Source organism: Pan paniscus, chromosome 13, assembly GCF_029289425.2.
Source record: "Pan paniscus chromosome 13, NHGRI_mPanPan1-v2.0_pri, whole genome shotgun sequence".
NCBI classification, from domain to species: Eukaryota; Metazoa; Chordata; class Mammalia; order Primates; family Hominidae; genus Pan; species Pan paniscus.
This window is the reverse complement of record NC_073262.2, coordinates 93,046,540-93,066,117: the sequence shown is the minus strand read 5'-3', so window position 1 is coordinate 93,066,117 and position 19,578 is coordinate 93,046,540. Positions and strand designations below refer to the sequence as shown.

Genomic DNA, 19,578 nt, shown 5'->3' with positions numbered 1-19,578 from the left:
TCTGGTTTTTGGTAAAGTGTAGTAAATATGCAAAAATTGCAGAAACCTCTACTCGTTGTACTCTTTTGCTTCTGTGTGTGTATATGTGTCTTTCTGTTTGTCTGTGTCTTTCACTGTGTATGTGTGTGTGTGTGTGTGTATCCCTGTCTCTCCCTCCCTGTCTCTGCAAAGGGGGAGCCCACAGTGTTCCAGGCTTTACTTCCTATAAGAAATACAAGAATACTGTTAAAAGTACATAAACTTGGCTAACTTACGCAGATTAAGTTCTAAATGTTCTGCCAACAGGCTAAAATTGCAGATTTTTCCCTTCGAGAGGAAACAAAACTCAAGCAAACCCCTCCTGTATTCTCCCTTATATTTCAGAGAAATTTCTATCGCTTAGATGTTTAGCATAGTTTTACTAATTTAACAGGATTTTTTCCTCGTTCATCAATTTTTTTTTTTTTTTTGAGACAGTCTCGCTTTGTCACCAGGCTGGAGTGCAATGGCACAATCTCGGCTCACTGCAACCTATGCCTCCCGGGTTCAAGCGATTCTCCTGCCTCAGCCTCCTGAGTAGCTGGGACTACAGGCACACACCACCAAGCCCAGCTAATTTTTATATTTTTAGTAGAGATGGGGTTTCACCATGTTGGCCAGGATGGTCTTGATTTCTTGACCTCGTGATCCGCCCGTCTTGGCCTCCCCAAGTCCTGGGATTACAGGCATGAGCCACTGCTCCTGGTCAATATTTTATTGAATGTTTCAAGCAGCACTAACAGCACAATATTCACTGTAAGAATTTCATACACCAATATAATTGCTGCATGAATGTCATTTATTGAAATTAACATTATTATGAATACATAATGGAAAAATACTCCTCAAAAGAGGAAGGTGAATGTTAACCAGCAACAGGACAAAGCCATCCTCAAAAGACAGAGATAATCGAAACAGTTTCACAGTTCAGTTTATACAGGTACACCGGGGTTAGAGTTCCTCTAGGTATGCGTCTCTGCAGGTGCCAGGTTTTGGATCAGGAGGCTCAGGAATGTCTCCAGCCGCTTCCTGGATCTGTATGCAATGAGTCCTCCCTTGTTGGCCCACCGATCCACCCCAGCAGCACCCTCATTTTCCACGTGGTACACCAACTGTGGCAAATCAAGCCCTGTTTCTGGATTTCTTTCTAAGCATTCTTTCAAGTCTACTATTCCCCCACCCATGGCCCGCAGTATGGCATGAGCAGCACAAGAGTCCCACTTGAATGTGGTATCTTCTGAAAAGATGTAAATGTCAACGAGGCCTTGGACAACACATAGGCTCTTATAACCAGCCCCAGCTGCCCCAAATATGCGATCTCCACACACACGTGACAATGCAGCTTTGATAGTCTCCTTTTCACTTGTACTAATTACGGCTGAAAAACTGGGGGAGAATGCTGCCTCAGAGCCGGTGTTTCCAGTGTGTGTTTCACTGCCGTTTCTTCTAGAGATGGTGAGCTGTAGTGAATGCATGTTGGTCCCCATGTAAGAAAGGCCCCAATAGCACTGTCCTTTCCACCTGTGGAAGAAAAATTTCAATTGGTGATGATTATCACATTTGTTTTTCATTACTGATGTCACTTTCAAACTTAATGATACGAAGAAATACACAATTCATCACAACATGGTGAATCTTAACACCTTTAAGCCTAGGAATAGATATCAGGTAGCTAGTTTATTTCAGAAAGTTACTCATATGCATGCAGCTGCCTGAGTTGTTGCAATTAGAAATGCTTTCAATTTTATGGCATTATCACATCAATCTAGGACAACACTAAAACATTTATGGGGTTTCCAGCTTCCAGAACCATTGCAAAATTTTATTACAACTTTTAGTATTTAAAGTTTAGTAGGGAAAAAGGAATAGAAAAGTGATATCTCTTTTTGATCTGCAAATATTCTACAATCCTTATAACAAGTTTTTCTTTATTTGGTAACTCCTTTTCATTCTCTTATTCACTAGTTTCACGTTGGCTTCCAACACAAAGAAAGATGGACTCAATGTTATTAGTTTTGGCAACCACAATAATTATAGCACCTTCCCTTTATCAATGCTTAACTTACTGTCTATGTTGTTACATATTTACAGATAAGGAAACAGGCTTAGAGAAAGTAAGTAGCTTGCTGAGGCCCACTCAGCTAGAAAGTGGTAGAATCTGCATTCAAACCCACAAAGTCTCACTCTGAATCTGTGCCATAAACTATTTTGTTGACCACCTCCATTTCTAGGCCATGATTATGTCTGCATATTGTTCCAATTCTTTTTAATTTCTTATTAACCTTTTAAAGATAGCAGAAATCTATTTTTAGTTTGGAAGATGGTGGGGGTAGGGGGAAAATATTAAAACTTAAGAGGTATAAACTTATGACTATTAAAGAGCAAATGATTGTTACTTGAAGCAGCTCAGGTTCAATAAAAATATGTAATCCTATATAAGTGAAAAAATATGACCTATTTCAATAAAAAGCTGAACTGCTTGTTCCACCTGGACTTTGCCATGCCCTGGAGTCAACCCCAAAGCACAGGCCATGGATCAGAGGCAGCTGAGTCCTGGCCACTTTCTACGCTCTGTTTAAGAGTGCATGGAAGAGTGGAAGGGAGGAGGCAGAAAGGGAGTGTGAGTTAGGTTCTGATCCTGGCCATGCCTACCAATCTTTTCATTGGATAATTTTCACATTTTGTTTTGAACTTCTAAAATTATACCAAGGTTCAACTGGCTATACAGCGATGGCAGCTGTCTTATTCCCAATGTATTGGAAGGCAGTGTTACCACCACTCTACTTATCTGGTTTTGAGTGGATTCTAGAAACAGGGAACAGGATTACTATATTCCAAATGTAAAACTATAATTTCTACAGGATAGTATTAATTTTAAAATTTCTACCAGCATGCACTTGGCCTGAAATAAAATTATGCAAATCCAAGATTGAAAATAGAACTTTAATTCAAATACGCAGACTTTCAATGGCAACACTCCCATGTGTTAAGTCATGGGAATGTCATATAGTGATAATCCTAACAACAAGCAAAGCTGAGGTCATAAGTTCTAACAACCATAATATACCAAAAATATTTGCCTTTTACCTGAGGGTGTTTGGATCTCGTGACACAAAAGGTTGATTGATGACTCCCATCAGGGGAACCCCTGTCTGTATGTCATAGACACCAATTAAAATGGTGACACACTGAAGTCCACAGGGGAAGATTCCCTGGTTGGATTTAATGTCAGCAGAACCTTTTATATACTGATAAGTTGAATCTGAAAAAGGAAACAAATGTGTTTGGATTCAGGTAAAGATCATTTAGAAGACTCTGTTCCATATGACTTCTCTCTTCTACTGATTTGGTAACCAATAATTTTTTACCTTTGGATGTCACTGTATTGAATTGTTATTTGGCCTCTTGTACTTTACTTTTAAATTGCTTGTGTTTCATTTTCCTGACTGTGAGAACTCTTGAAGGGAGAGGATGTGTCTATAGTTCCTGTGGCATAGCAATTTGTATATCACAGGCATTCAAATATTTGTTACTTATCAAAAGCATTGAAAAAGTAATAACCAGAATAATTGGTGGGATTATTTTAGAAATACTACTAATCAGAGGACTAGTACAATGTGAGATGGAAAAGCCTCCTTCCAATGGGTGAAAAAAAAAGACCTACTATTTGATAGCACAATAGGGTAACTATAATCAATAAGAACTTAACTGTACGTTTTAAAGTAAAGAGTGTAACTAGATTGTTTATTACTCAAAGGATAAATGCTCAAAGGGATGGATAACCCATTCTCTATGATGTGCTTATCTCACATTGCGTGCCTGTGTCAAAACATCTCATGTACCCCATAAATATATACACCTATTATGTACCCACAAACATTTTAAAAAGGAAAAGAAAAAAAGAAAAGCCCCCCTCCTGTAATAGGTCACAGGTAATATTATCTTTTACTATTATTATTTGGTCCCTCAAGTTAGAAGGAAGAAAGAGACAATCATGGTGGCACCAAAAAAAGAAATTAACGGAGCTCCTATGAAACAGAGGCAGAGAAACTAGGTTTCCCCTTAAGAGATGTACATGCCAGCAGCTGACTGCCGACGTCTAGGGAGTCAACACACGGCTAAGGATGTGCCTGGCAAAAGACTCAAAGAGCTCAAAAACAGAATCAATTCAGGGTGGAACCAAGAAACAGGAGATCTCTGTCCCTCAGAAACTATAACTGATGCCAATTTACCCTTAAATGATCAAAGATTTGGGGAAAGGTTTTTAGTTTCCATATATCATCCACTGGCTGAATGTGATATAATTATCTGAAGATTAAACCCATTTCAGTATCATCCTGTGAATGCACTTGTAGGATGGGAAGGGCCCAGAGAGGAGTTTGCCTGGTCCTTGAATGGTCCCATTGTGTTGGGTGGGGAAGAAAAAAAAGGAAGGGGGAGCTTATTAAAATTATTACCTAGAACTTGTATTAATAGCATCATTGAAGATAAAGGCTGGCTGGGCATGGTAGGTCATGCCTGTAATCCTAGCACTTTAGGAGGCCGAGGCAGACAGATCGCTTGAACCCAGGAGTTCGAGACCAGCCTGGGAAACATGGTAAAAACCCCTTCTCTAAAAACAATATAAAAAATTAGCCTAGTGAGGTGGCATGCAACTGTGCCACCTACTTGGGTCCCAGCTACTTGGGAAGCTGAGATAGGAGGATCGCTTGAGCTCAGGAGGACAAGGCTGCAGTGAGTGAGTTCTGACTGTGCCACTGCACTCCAGCCTGTGTGCAACACGAGACTCTGTCTCAAAAAAAAGGGTTACATTTTCAAAACAATGGATTATACATTATGGTTCTATCACAATCATGACCAAAAAAAATGTAGAGCTCATGCAGGTCTCACAAACTGCTCAGGCGTCACATTCAGCTTTTTGCTTGACCTGTACTGTGTTTTTTTGATTGTTTCCTTGTTTAACTGAATTAGTAGCTAACGGTTAGAAATTGGGATATATCGCTGAACACCTTGGATTTTGGTTTCTCTTTAAAAATCTGAAGAGCTGGCCTGTACTCCCATATGGCAACAATCTGCTAAAGCTAAGTGCTCTTTAAATGGCATGTGTGCTCAATTGGTCATAACTGCTCTCACTTCATTCTCTCATTTACTTACCAGTCTGGTCCCTGAAGTCTTTTGAAGATAAGTTAATTCATCTTTGCATGTGTGCCTGTATGTATGTGTGTGTATATACACACACCTGTTATAGATATGTATATATATACACACGGCTATAATATATATGTATATATACAGAACACATGACACATACACCTCAACTCTCATTGTTTTAAAACTTTAAAATTTTAAAAACTTCTAGCAGAGTTAAACTACACTCAATAATTTTTATTTTTCCAACACCCACCCCCAACCCCACCACCAAAAAAAAGATTGCAAATAAGAACAAACATACTTTCCTATACTTACCTATGGGGTCCACCCAAATTCCCAAAATGTCCTGTGGAACATTGATCTCTGTGGAATCCAGAGTTGGGTCAGTAAAGGCAACATCCTGATGAACAACCCTGGCTAATGCTTCAGATGCCACCTTGTTACCATTGAGGACTTTGCTAAGAAGCTCTGCTGTTTCTTCCTCTGTTGAACACAACCTCAAGGTAATCTTTTCCCCTAGGGTAAAGCCACACGATAAGCCATTACATTTCAAGAGTTTCAGTGGAGAAAGAACAGAGAGAGATAGAGAGAGCTAAAGAGTGAGAGAGACAGAGAGAGCGAGAGAGAGAGACAGAGAGAGAGCGAGAGACACAGAGAGCGAGACAGAGTGAAAGAGTGAGAGAGACAGAGCAAGAGAGTGAGAGAGAGACACACAGAGAGAGCGAGAGACACAGTGAAAGAGTGAGAGACAGAGAGAGCAAGACAGAGAGAGCGAGATAGAGTGAGACAGAGTGAGACAGAGTGAGAGCAAGAGAGACAGACAGGGGGAGTGAAAGAGACAGAGCAAAAGAGTGAGACAGAGCAAGCAAGAGAGAGACAGAGCGAGAGTGAGACAGAGAGAGTGAGACAGAGCGAGAGAGACAGAGAGCGAGAGAGAGAGAGACAGGAAGAGTGAAAGAGACAGAGGGAAAGAGTGAGACAGAGAGCAAGCGAGAGAGACAGAGCGAGAGAGCAAGACAGAGAGCAACAGAGTGAGAGAGCAAGAGACAGAGAGAGCAAGAGAGACAAAGAGCGAGAGAGACAGCGAAAGAGCGATAGAGAGCAAGAGAGACAGAGCGAGACAGAGAGCGAGAGATTCAGGGAGAGACTGAGAGAGACAGAGTGAAAGAGACAGAGAGACAGAGAGAGCAAAAGAGTGAGACAGAGAGCGAGCGAGAGAGAGCAAGACAGAGCGAGAGAGCGAGAGAGAGAGCAAAAGAGTGAGACAGACAGTGAGCGAGAGACAGTGAGACAGAGCAAGAGAGCGAGACAGAGCAAGAGACACAGAGAGAGACAGAGCAAGAGAGACAGAGAGCGAGAGAGACAGCGAGAGAATGAGACAAAGATTGAGACAGAGAGAGCGAGAGAGCAAGCAAGAGAGACAGAGAGAGAGTGAGCCAGTGAGAGAGTGAATCAAAAGCTGTGCACTTAGATTGAGGGCAATATATCCATCCCAGCAGTTCCTACGCCTGGCTGACTGCCAGAATCACCTGGTAGGGCTTCATCAAGTCAGATGCTCAGTGGCTACCCAGGCACTTAACCTGAATAGTAAGGGATGGGTTTCAGGAATCAAAAGACCTCCCTAGAAAAATGCCCATGTGGGCACAATTTTGTATCCCAGTTAAGGGATACATAGGCCAGTTAACAATTCCTGAATTCCTGATCATTAATCTTTTTAAAATTTGTCTTTTGACTTTTTATATACTTAAGTCACCCTGTTCGTGTCTGAATATGTTATTGAAAAGAATGGAGGTTTTTCAACACACCGAAGTGCTTCTACCTCCTTATATGATATTGCTTTTAACTTAAAATTGTTTATGCTAAGTAACATAAAATGGTATATGCCAATCTTTAAATGTAGTAAAACTTTATGCCTCTAAATGGTATACATATAAATAGCTCTCCTCTGTGGAGCCCATTGAGAACCAGAACATAAGCAAAGCTGCTTCTTCAAATGAAACGATAAGTTACCGAGGCCAGGTGCTTTACCATCGCTTTAAACATGCTTCTTAGACCCTTGATTAATCTGGTTTCAGCCCTTGACAGAAGTGAGGGAAGAGGCTGGTAAAAAATAGGCAAGTTAATAGCAACAAGAAGTGACAGCAGTGGAGGAAAAAAAATCTTAAAAACTAATAAAACATGGCACTTTGGAACGTTTTAGATACTCCTAGCTATCTAGTAGCTATCTAGGTAGCTACTTCTACCCTTCTTATTCCAAGGACCAGCAGTGTCTATATCAGCTGGGAGCTTATTAGAAAGTCAGAACCTTAGGCTGAGCGTGGTGGCTCATGCCTGTAATCCCAGCACTTTAGGAGGCTGAGGTAAGCAGATCACTTGAGGTCAGGAATTCAAGACCACCCTGGTCAACATAGTGAAACCCCTGTCTCTAATAAAAGTATAAAAAAATTAGCTAGGCGTGGTGGCAGGTAGCTTAGCATGTCTGTAATCCCAGCTACTTGGGAGGCTGAGGCAGGAGAATCGCTTGAATTTGGGAGGCGGAGGCTGCAGTGAGCCAAGATTGTGCCACTGCACTCCAGCCTGGGCAACAGAGGGAGACTCCATCTAACCAAAAAAAAAAAAAAATCAGAACCTCAGATGCCACCCCAGACCTACTGAAAAATTTTTTTTTTTTTTGAGACGGAGTCTTGCTCTGTCACCCAGGCTGGAGTGCAGTGGTGCGATCTCCGCTCACTGCAAGCTCCGCCTCCCGGGTTCACGCCATTCTCCTGCCTCAGCCTCCTGAATATCTGGGACTACAGGCGCCCGCCACCACGCCCGGCTAATTTTTTTGTATTTTTTAAGTAGAGACGGGGTTTCACCGTGTTAGCCAGGATGGACTCAATTTCCTGACCTCGTGATCCACCCGCCCTGGCCTCCCAAAGTGCTGGGATTACAGGCGTGAGCCACCGCGCCCGGCCGACCTACTGAATTTTAACAAGATCCTGAGGCGATTACATGACCAGTAAAGTGTGGGAAGCACAATATACATCTATTACAGTGATGACTGAATCAGCAAGAAACAGTCAAATTTAGTTAAATTAACTTAATTCAAAGGAAATTAGACTGTTAAAGTTGGGGAATAATAAAGCTAATAATGGCTACTTACTGCACACCTACTCTGGGCTCAGTAAAACTTATGGGATCATTCAAAGGAAGAAATTATATCACTCCTTTGCTTGAAATTTGCCAGAGACCTCCCATCCCACTGAGAGGGAAATCTAAATCCCTTCCTATGATCTGGTCTTGCCTGCAATATCATCATCACCATCTCTCCTCTTCCTCTCTCCACATTTCTCTGCCCTTTTAACAAACAGGAAAATGGATGTGGCTATGCCTTTTGCCTCTATAATTCTAGACAAATGATGTATTAAAATAACTGTTTGTGAAGTAGTCAAGCGTAGATTTTTAAATGTAAGATTGCTTATAAGTCAGGCATAAGTGTTATTTTTAACCTTCAGAGGTTTAAAAGATTTCTTTCCCTTATTACTAACATAGAACTAACTGCATCTTAATATGTGGTGCATGAAGGAGACTAAAAAATTTTCAGAGTTAATCTAGAAATTCATTTTTTCTCTGTAATTGTGTTTCTAGATATATAAGTATTTGTCACATGATCAGTATTTAATGTTCACTATTTTATTCTTCTACTATTAAATCCAAACAAACTAAAAAACAAAATTGTTTCTCTGAAAGAAATCAGATTACCTGAGGTCAGGAGTTTGAGACTAGCCTGGCCAACATGGTGAAATCCCATCTCTAACTAAAAATACAAAAATTAGCCGGGTGTGGTGGCACATGCTTGTAATCCCAGCCACTCAGGAGGACGAGGCAGGAGAATGGCTTGAATCCAAGAGGTGGAGGTTGCAGTGAACCGAGATTGTGCCACTGCACTCCAGCCTGGGCAACAGAGCAACTCTGTCTCAAAAACAAACAAACAAACCAAAAAACTTAGTACTAAAAGGAATCTTTTAGTTAATCCAAGTACTTCACAGAGGTTCTGAGACTTAGAGAAATGATGAGGTGATTTGCTCAAGATCACACAGTATTTCAGAACCATGGCCACCTCTGTACTTTTAGCCAAGGTCCATGGACTTCCCCAAGAGCGCACAGATGGGTTTAAACCTAGGATCTGAAATTGTCTGCACAATTTTGTAGATGGGCATCTTTGGGGCATTAATAACTTACATTAGATTCCCAAAGGGCCATGCAATTTTCCCAAAGCTTGAGTTATAAGTTACTTAAATGCCACAGATTTATATCTAAAATGATACATGGACTTGCTAAATTATTCTAAGATACCACATCTCTCTACTTAAGTTAAATGGCATGATATTCTGAGGTAGAAATTGAATGAACCTTAACATTCAAATATATTATGTTGTTTACAGTAAGTGGCTTCCAAACATTTAGTTCATGGTATAAACTGGAGACTAGAATACCATATGATAATTAAATTACAAAGGCACATTAAGATTCTTATACTTACCCCAGTCATTAGTAAACTCATTGGATTCTTCTCCAAAAATATTTTTTTCCAAGCCTGGAAACTGAATGATTCAGAGTATGACGAAAAACAAAACAAAAACCCACACATATGCTCAATTCTGAACAGATTTCAATTTTATATTTCAAATTAAATAGCACAATCAGAACTGAAATTCCAAAATTTCCAATTCTAGAAACCAATCCAAGTATAAAAAAACGAAGTCAACTTGGCTCAGTGCTTAATTTTCTAATATTTTTCTGTTCTTTTGCCCCTCTAGAAAGTCAAAATCATGGTAGATGCCTGGTTCCCTTATGTCCTGTTTAGTTTGCAAAAGTACTTCTAGAAACTTCATCCTTCTACTTAAGGGCCATAGAATTCGAATATTTGCAAAGGACATGTTTTAACTATTGCTCTTAAACAACATCCCAGTAGCTTATACAAGGCAATTTCGTTGATCAAGTATCTAAAAGCACGACTTGAGACTGGATAGAAGGAATTAGAGGATAGATAACATTCGATTTTGTTTTCATTTTCAGGTGTTTGTTTCCCCACTCTCAGATGTATCATCATTCAGGCTAGGAAGGGGATATGAAAAAAGAGAAAGATTTTATTGGCCAATAATTTAAGTATCAATATATAGAGTGAATAAATGGAGTCAAGTAAGAATCTGCCATCATCTCTGTATGATCACGAAGCTTTCTGATGCATTTTGCTTCTGATCCTCTCTGTAATAAAGATAATTTTTCTCAAAATATGTCCTAAATTTTGATACATATATTCTCAGGGAACAAAAGCAAGGACATGCTTCAAATATTTGAACTCGGTCATTTGCAGATGACCAATAGCTTTAATAATGCCCACAACACTTATTATTCATATTATTTTGTGGGACAGTACAAATCAACAAGGGCTGGCAACCAGCCCATTCATCAAGGGCTGAAACTCAGTCTCCCAAGCCTGCTTAAAGACCAGTTCTGAGATTACAAGACAAAAGCCTCATGAAATAAAGATATTTTATACAGCTAAAATGGAATATCATTTATTTTAGCTCATGAATAAACAACTGCCTGAAATTTTTATAATGCTTTGAGGCAAATATTAGCCCATAAAAATTAATGTTGATACATTTTTAATCCAGTTGCTCAACCATCCCTTGCACCCAACTATATTGATAAGCAAAAAAGAAAAATAAATTTGCTTCATTTAGTTTATCGGAGCAAGATTTTATATGACATGAAAAAGTATAGTTTGTAGAGATTTCATGATGGCATTTCATCTCTTTGCCTGTGGTCAAGATTTCACTGAAACGATTCTAAATGATTCTCAATATTTTGAAAATTTCATAGAAATTATTTCAATATTTTATAATGCTTTCTGCCATAAAGTTCTATTCTCCCAAATGTAATGGTTAGATTATCATATAAAAGGCAATATAATATTGCAAAGAATACAGACTCTGGAGCCAGTCTGCCTGTGTTCAAAAACTGGCCCTACCATTTACTTGATGTACAACCTTAGGCAAGTTACTTAACCTCTCTGTGCTTCCCTTTTTTCACCCATTGCATTGTAATAGTAGTTCTTCATCAAATTGTTATAAGAGCTAAATAAGTTAATATATTTAACGACGACTTTAGAATAGTGGCTGGCACATAGCATTTATAAGTGCTGCTAGTATTATTATTTCTACTTATTAATACGGTTTCTCTAGTCAGCTCCAGAAAGAGTCGTAATCATTGTTATATTAACATATAAACATCTTTGTGTGTTTATAACAAATAACAGTATTTTTCTACTAGAATAAAGGAGACTTTAAGTCTCCAGCTACAATCTCATAACTGAAGAAACCATTAGATAAATGATGAGATCCACAAGGTAGGACTTAACATATCAAGTTAAAAAAAAAAACAGGTTACAAAGCAGTGTGCTCTTATTTCTGTTGCAATACATTGTATGTGTCATGTACACACATACACATAGAAGGAAAATGTTATAATATTTATCAAAGCATAGCTATGGTTTTCTCCAGTGGTGGGACTAAGAGGGTTCTTATTTTTGCTTATTTTCCAGAAAACATGTATTATTTATTCAGAAGAAATTCATTAGTAAGTGGAAGGTTCTATACTGAAGTGTTTATTTCTAGGTATTAGAATTGTGAGTGATTTTTATTTTCTTATTTGATTTTCTGTATTTTAAAGATTTCCTGCAAAGAACATTTTATCAATACTGTAATCATGACAAGGAGGAAGAAAATCCAAGATGTTTACTTGAAATCAAGGTGCTAGTATACTGATAGGGGTGAGGAGCAAAAGGCATGCTATTCTATGATGGGGAAAGCCACAGATGCAACTATTTTGCAGTTACCTTGGCTGTGACCTTTCTTACCTTGTTCTCCATATTCTGTTTTATAACTTCCTGTACCAGTACATCAGCCAGCGTCTTGAAGTCAACTGCAAACTTCTTGTTCTTTTCTCCCTCTTTCTTTTCTTCGATCAGCAGCTGGAAGAGGGCTTCCTGCTGTCTGCACGCCCGGGCAATGTTAGCAGCCTTCTCAGAGACACAGAGCAGCTCCCGGAGGATATCTGACATTTCTGAACCTTGCTTTTCAGTTGCAGCTGCTGGTGGAATTGGCACCCACCCTCTGGGCCGTCAGCTGGAAAAATACAAGAATGTGAAAGAGAAAGCAGTTCAGAGAGTGATGTCAGGGTGCCTCTGGCACTACTAACAACCCATTTGGCAGTTAACCTGGTCAGCCTGGTGAACAGCTAGTCTATATCATATTCACACCCTCAGTGTGGAAGACTCTAGATACAATGTAACATTTGAAGCTTATTGTTTTAAATCTTGAAAAAAAATTTATACTCTCAAAAATATACCAAGAATTAAATTCTCAGTGACAGAAAAATCTTTGAATGAAAATCTAAATCCCTAGAGAGACAGGCAGATGGACACACAAGCACAATGCTAAAGGCAAGTCAAATTCTTGTAATGACCTTAGAATGATCACATAGGCTTAGCAGCAGTATTGAAGTAGTGATTTCTTTCACCCTGTGGGAAGAAGGGAGAAGAAATGGATGAGGACTTATGCTGTCAGTTCCAGGGCAACTTTCTTTTTTCTTTTTTTTTTTTTTTTTTTGAGACGGAGTCTCACTGTGTCACCCAGGCTAGAGTGCAGCTGTGCGATCTCCGCTCACTGCAAGCTCCACCTCCCGGGTTCACGCCATCCTCCTGCCTCAGCCTCCCGAGTAGGTGGGACTACAGGCGCCCACCACCATGCCTGGCTAATTTTTTGTATTTTTAGTAGAGACAGGGTTTCACCGTGATATCCAGGGCAACTTTTCTAAAGTACTAAGTACCAGACCAGCTAGCACCTTTTTTGCTGTTTTTGTTTTTGAGACAGGGTCTGTCACCCAGGCTGGAGTGCAGTGGTGTGAACACAGCTCATTGCAGCCTTGACCTCCTGGGCTCAAGTCATTTTCCCACCTCAGCCTCCTGAGTAGCTGGGACTACAGATGCATGCCACCACGCCAGGCTAATTTTTGTATTTTTTGTGGAGATGGAGTTTTACCATGTTGACCAGGCTAATCTCAAACTCTTGCGCTCGAGTGATCCTCCTACCTCGGCCTCCCAAAGTGCTGGGACTACAGGTGTGAGCCACTGCGCCCAGCCTCAGACCAGCAAGCACTGTGTGTCCTGCAAGGCCCTGAGGTCATTCTTAGGCTAGTAGCACAAGCCATCTCATTGCCAACTTCCTCACACCCCGTTAAAAAAAAAGTCCCACTATCTATGCTGCTCTTTTACCCAGTAAACGGTTGAATAATGAGGTGAAACATGCAACTTGTTGAGACTTGAAAAGTTCTGGCTTCTAAGAGTGTTATGCTATCATACCTTGATTATATCTGTTGGGGCTTTCCTGCAATTAGGAGAGAAACAGTTCTCATTTTTAATAATAGCTACCTCTTACTGGAAAAGCTTGAAAAATTCCTATCTCATGAGAATTATTGTATTATCAACCCTGTTTTATAGTTAAGCTGAAGTATAGCAAGGTTAAGTAACTTCTTCAGGGTTACAGAAGGCTAAACTGCAAGGCTTGGCATTGCTCCTGCACACAAGCCCAGGCTATTTATTATCATAATACAGTTTCCTTCATTAAAAGAAATTCCCTTAATAGGCCAGGTATGGTGGCTCACACCTGTAATCCCAGCATTTTGGAAGGCCGAGGCAGGCGGATCACTTGAGGTCAGGAGTTCAAGACCAGCCTGGCTAACATGGTGAAACCCCATCTCTACTAAAAATATCAAAATTAGCCGGGACTGGGCGCAGTGGCTCATGCCTGTAATCCCAGCACTTTGGGAGGCCAAGGCGCATGGATCACCTGAGGTCAGGAGTTCAAAACCAGCCTGGCCAACATGGTGAATCTCTACTAAAAAAAAATACAAAAATTAGCCAGACGTGGTGCTCCACGCCTGTAGTCTCAGCTACTCGGGAGACTGAGGAACAGAATCACTTGAACCTGGGAGGCGGAGGTTGCAGTGAGCCGAGATTACGCCACTGCACTCCAGCCTGGGTGACAGAGCAAGACTCTGTCTCAAAAAAAAAAAAAAAAAAAAAAAAAAAAAAAAAAAAAAAAAAATTCCCTTAATGGACTCTGGGAGGCTGAGAATTAGTACAACTCTGAAGACACGGATGCAATGGGAGTAAGATGTAATTTGTAATAGTTGATCTTAAACAATTTTGCTAAAAAATATGTTCTCTCCTTAAGATTATAGGTCAACCACTATGAGAAAATATGTCTAGTCTCAGTAGTAATAAAAGAAAAGGGCATAAAAGCAACGAGACATCCTCTTTGACTATTGTATATGTTTTAAAGTTTACATTCCCTCTTGGAGATGTGGTGAAACAGATGCTCTGCTAATGGGCATGCAAACAAGTTAGGTTTCCAGAGGGCAATTTGACAAAAATGTGTCAAGATCCCTACAGATGTCACTGCCTTTAGTCAGTAACTCCAGTTTTTCCTCAATCTGTGTTAAGGCAATCAGAGTTGAGTTAAAATATTTCCGCACAAGGAGGATTAATATTACAACAAGTTGAAAATAATCTTAAACATTGGTAAAACAAAATACTATACAGTTGGTAAAATCATGTTTTTGAAGAATATTTAATAATATGGAAATATGTCAATGCACTAATGTTAAGTGGAAAAACTACCTATGACCATATATAATTTGAGAGTATGTTATCCATTTGTGTTTATACACATACACAGAGAGAAAGAGCTTGAAAGGAAGATTAGTAGGTGATGTTTTAATGGTAGTTATGACTGAGTAATGGAATTATGGATGATTTTTTATTATGCTTTTCTATAATTTTCAAATACTCTACAGGAAATATACAGTGCTTTTATAATAATAAATTACATTTTTAAATGTCTTGGGGAATTAAGTATGAAGGTATAAGAATGTCTCAGCCCCTCGAGGCAAATGTCTAAATAAAATGAGACTGTGGTAATAATGCAAAAAGCTTTCAGGTGATAGAAAAGATCTAGTGAAAACTCAAACAAAAGCACCTGCCTACTTAAATGCCTTTTATTTCAGGAATGAATGCTATGTAGGAAGATTTACTTTAGTTGACTTGAATCTAAACATTAGGAAAAACAGCTGCATTAATAAAGCTGAGGCACGTTGCCTTAGAAATAATTGATGGCATATATGACATATATATACCACAAATTATAACTTATGTATAATATACAATCACAGATATGCATACATATCTCAGTATAATACATGGCCACAAAAGTATACATTCAGTAACCTTAATTTTTATTTCTTAGTAAATGTTCTGTGGTTATAAGGCAGAAGAATCAATGAACCAACAGTATCAAAATAGCGTTTTACCTTAACAGTAGCATGAAGATCTCAAGGAGTCCGATTTGAAAGCTTTCAAGATAAACAATATCAGCAGTGTTTCTTTTATTCAAGTGTTAAAATCAATTTTTTTTTCTTAAAAGAAACGGTACTAACTACACTGTTGAATAACCAAGAAACACTCCTTATAACACCCTAAGAACACTCAGGCGAGCTAATCACCCTGACTACAAGCTCCAGAAATCACCACCACTCCCTTCTTTCACGCAGAAAGCTCATCAATTTAACCCTGGTGAGTTTCAGCACAAATGCTGCAGTAATCTGGAATTTGTCCTCTTTGGGCCCAACCTTTATTTCCTCAATAATGACCACTCTCACCTGACCTGAGCAGTTGCTGCTTAGCGAGCACAGCAACTTGACCAATGGGAAAGAACTACTGGCTATTCACTGCAGCCCTGTAATGAACAGGTCTACCGATTTTAGGAATTCCTCATAACACAATAATCAGGTTTTTCAGTTCCAAGGTTATCCCAGAGTTCACTCTTCGTTTTGGCCCTACGCAACACTGTCATATTTTGTCAAGTTCCAGGTTGAACTGCCCAGTTTCAGATTGAAACCACTTTCACCAGCCATGCTAATGAGCCCAGCATTTGTTCAGCTACTTCCCTTTCTCCAAGGCCCTGGCTCTCCATGTATCCTCAACTCAGTTCACACAGGCAGGCCACAAACCTGAAGGAAGCATTGCACAATTCATCCTAACCTTGAATGGCTCAACTTGAAATAATTTGTCTATGGAGAAACTGAAGGCTACATCTAATGCAGAATTTATTCTTCCATTTTATCAATACATTTTATTAAAACTCATGGAAATTATCTTTCAGATGATTTTTAAATTTATTTATTTATTTTTTCAACTTTTATTCTAAGTTCAGGGTTACATGTGCAGGTTTGTTATATAGCTAAACCCATGTCATGGGGTTTGTTGTACAGATTATTTCATCACTAATGGGTACTAGGCTTGATACCTGCGTGATGAAGTAGATGATTTTTTTAAAAGTAAGTTTACATACTCATCATTCACCTAAGACCACTTTATTTCAACATTATACTTTAAATAAAAATTATTATAGACTTATGATTAGTAAGTTATGGCATTTACCATAATTTAATAGCCTTGACTATAGAAGAAATTCCTTTTGATTAGTATTTCTCAATGGATGTTCTGAGAGTTACCTGTATCAGAATTACCCAAGATGGCCTTCTAAAAAAACAGATTGCTGGACTCTACCCCAGCTTAGTGAATCAGAATCTCTGGAGACAAGCCCTAGGAATCTGTATTTTTGTCAGCATCCTGTATAACTCTAAACACTGAGATTTAATAGCTCCAGTTCTCCAGGTTGCTTATTTTTCTTTACCTCTATGCTGGCAATTTTAGTGGCAGCTGGCACCTGCTGGCAGGTATCTTGGTGAAACAATGTAGGTACAATGATTTTGCTATCTGTTATTCTTGTGCAGAGATAGGTTAAAATTGAAACAGCTAACATTTACTAGGTGCTTACTATATGCCAGGCATCCTTCTAGGCACCTTACATGTATTAACTCATTTAATTCTTATATAACCTTAGGAAGTAGGTACTATTATCTCCATTTTACAGATGAAGAACCTGAGGCACAAGGAGATTGTTTACTGAAAATCACAGAGCTAGGAAGTTGTGGGACAAGATTCAAACCTAGGCAAGCTGGCAGAAGCCCACACTGTTGACCAGTACTCTGGCCAGTGAAATCTTTTCATCAATTGTTAACTATTAAAATAAGGGAAAATCAGTAATTGTTGGATAATAATCATAAGTACATTAGTATTATAAGGTACATTATATAGCAAAAAAAAAAAAAAAATGCACACACACACACACCCCTAGTTGATATCTGTCACTAGGTTTGATCATTATACGTCACTATTTGACTTCCCTTTTACTCTCAGAAAAACCTTTTCTCCAGCTGATCTTCAGCCTCTGTTAAGGACCCTTCTGGGTAGTAAAAGCTCATCTATTACGTTCCACTGATGTCTCCCTTAACTGCCATGGCATTGATGGCAGGGGGCATGCCCAATACCTAATTCTTCTGGTGTTAGTTTGTTAAGACTGGGTAGCTTAACAATAAAATCACACTTTCTCACAGTTCTGGGGACTAGAAGTCCAAGAGCAAGGTGTCAGCAGGACTGGTTTCTCCTGAGGCTTTGCTCCTTGGCTCGCAGACGGCCCCTCTCACTGTGGCCTCACCTGGCCTTTCCACCGTGGGCGTTAATCTCTGGCATGTCTCCCTTTTCTTACAAGGACGCCAGTCAGACTGGATTAGGATCCGCCTGTATGACCTCACATAAACTTTAAAGGTCCTATCTGCAAGTACAGTCCCATTCTGAGGTACTGGGGGTTGGGGCTTCAACATGTGAATTTTGAAGTAACATAATTTAGCCCCTAACACCTCTCCTGAAAGACAGGCCTTGGTTACCTTAGCGACCCAATCTATTAGCTGACACAATCTATTCCTTTGTCTTTTGTTTTCTGGCCAAAAGTGAAAATGGGATAGTGTTTTCCTCCCCATTTATGTCGTCAATAAGAAACATCTGTGAGGCAGTCGTTCCCACTAAGAGCTATTCGCTTTAACAGCCAAGTAATTAATATTGCAGTGAGCACTGAACCTCTCATAAGCCTTGTTTTGTAACAATCTATTTCAAGTCACATTTCAGCAAAATGGGCTTAAAGAAGTTTCATTCCTTCCATCTCAAACCAAATGTACGTATCTATATGTTTAACATAAAATTGTGTCACAATGTCAGATAGAATTAGGGTCTCTTTTGCTTTTGTAGGATTGTCTAGTCCAGTTGGAGAACTACTAAAGGAACTGAAGTATGTCAGAAGGAAAAAAGGTTCTTAAGACTTTTCTTGGAAACCCAAACCTCTCCACAAAGATAAATCTCAAATTTCCAGACATTATCAGAACATCAGAGGTTTAAAAATCCTATCTGAATAATTTAGACATATTTCAGATGGGATAAACTATATAGTGGAAAATACACAGGCTTTTGAATCAGAAAGGCCTGGGTTCAAAACCTAACTCTGCTACTAACTAGCTGTGTGGCATCAGGTATTTTCTTACCCTCTCTGAGACTCTCTCTTTACCTTTAATATAAAGATTAATAGTTACCTTGCAGTGATGTTGTGAAGATCAAATGAGATATTTCTGGAAAAATATCACAGAGCACAGAGCTTTACACATGGCAGATAATAAATGATAGCTATGACTATGAAATACAACCTCACAGAAACCACAGTCACATGTCTTAACTTGAGAAAGTAAGAGGTTGGCAAGTTTATATGGGTCACCGAAACCTTTTCTTAAAACTTACTACTCCATTAAATCCAAAGCCTGGGAACTACTTGTAATTCTCTGAGTAACCCAAATAAAGTTCCTTTTTGTCGGCCAGATCTGATTGCTTCAGTTTCTGGGCATCTGGGTGGAAACCCTGGCTCCTAGAGGCTGAGACTACTCTGGCTTCACGGTAGACAGTCTATGACTGGCTTGGGAGAGCCATTTTTCTGTCAAGGGAGATATTTTGTGAGGATTCTAGGGCCCAGAGTGCTCCTTCTCATGTGAAGAGCCTGGTTATAGCAGAAGCTGGCTGTGCCCTTTTGTTGTCCACAGTGACAGAAGGGTGATGACATAGATAAGGGCCTGTCACAAAACAAAACTGCTCTCTAATCAATAGGCAAGGGGGTCAAAGCACTTCTGTTGACATTTCCCTCTTCTGGCAGATAATTCAACACTTTACAGAGTACACATTTTTGCCCATTGCACATTGACTCCACCCCACCCCCACGGTTCACATCCTGAATTCTGTCTCTCATCTTCTGAGGAATGGCAATTTGAAGCTATTGCGTGGTGGGCCTGCCTGACAGCTATTGCTGCTAGTGGAAAAGGCCAAGCTTCCGTGAAATATCTGGGTGTTTTACAAGAAGGTGT

General features: G+C 39.5%; 1 protein-coding gene across 5 annotated transcripts in view; it reads right to left on the bottom strand.

Moving 5' to 3' along the window:
- Window positions 1-799: 799 nt before the first annotated feature.
- The window catches only part of INPP1 (inositol polyphosphate-1-phosphatase), a 32,290-nt gene continuing 13,511 nt past the window's right edge, over window positions 800-19,578 (bottom strand). For 3 of the 5 annotated variants that reach the window (XM_008950604.5, XM_008950605.5, XM_003825276.4), the window contains exons 2-6: window positions 12,077-12,344; window positions 9,695-9,755; window positions 5,485-5,685; window positions 3,106-3,280; window positions 800-1,539 (exon numbers count right to left, since the gene is read on the bottom strand). In XM_008950604.5, coding sequence (XP_008948852.1) covers window positions 981-1,539; window positions 3,106-3,280; window positions 5,485-5,685; window positions 9,695-9,755; window positions 12,077-12,280 — 1,200 coding nt within the window. In that variant the 5' untranslated portion in view covers window positions 12,281-12,344 and the 3' untranslated portion in view covers window positions 800-980. Of the gene's footprint in view, window positions 1,540-3,105; window positions 3,281-5,484; window positions 5,686-9,694; window positions 9,756-12,076; window positions 12,345-12,684; window positions 12,740-19,578 lie in introns of all 5 variants that reach the window. The other 2 variants (XM_008950602.5, XM_055108883.2) reach the window with 1 other exon arrangement.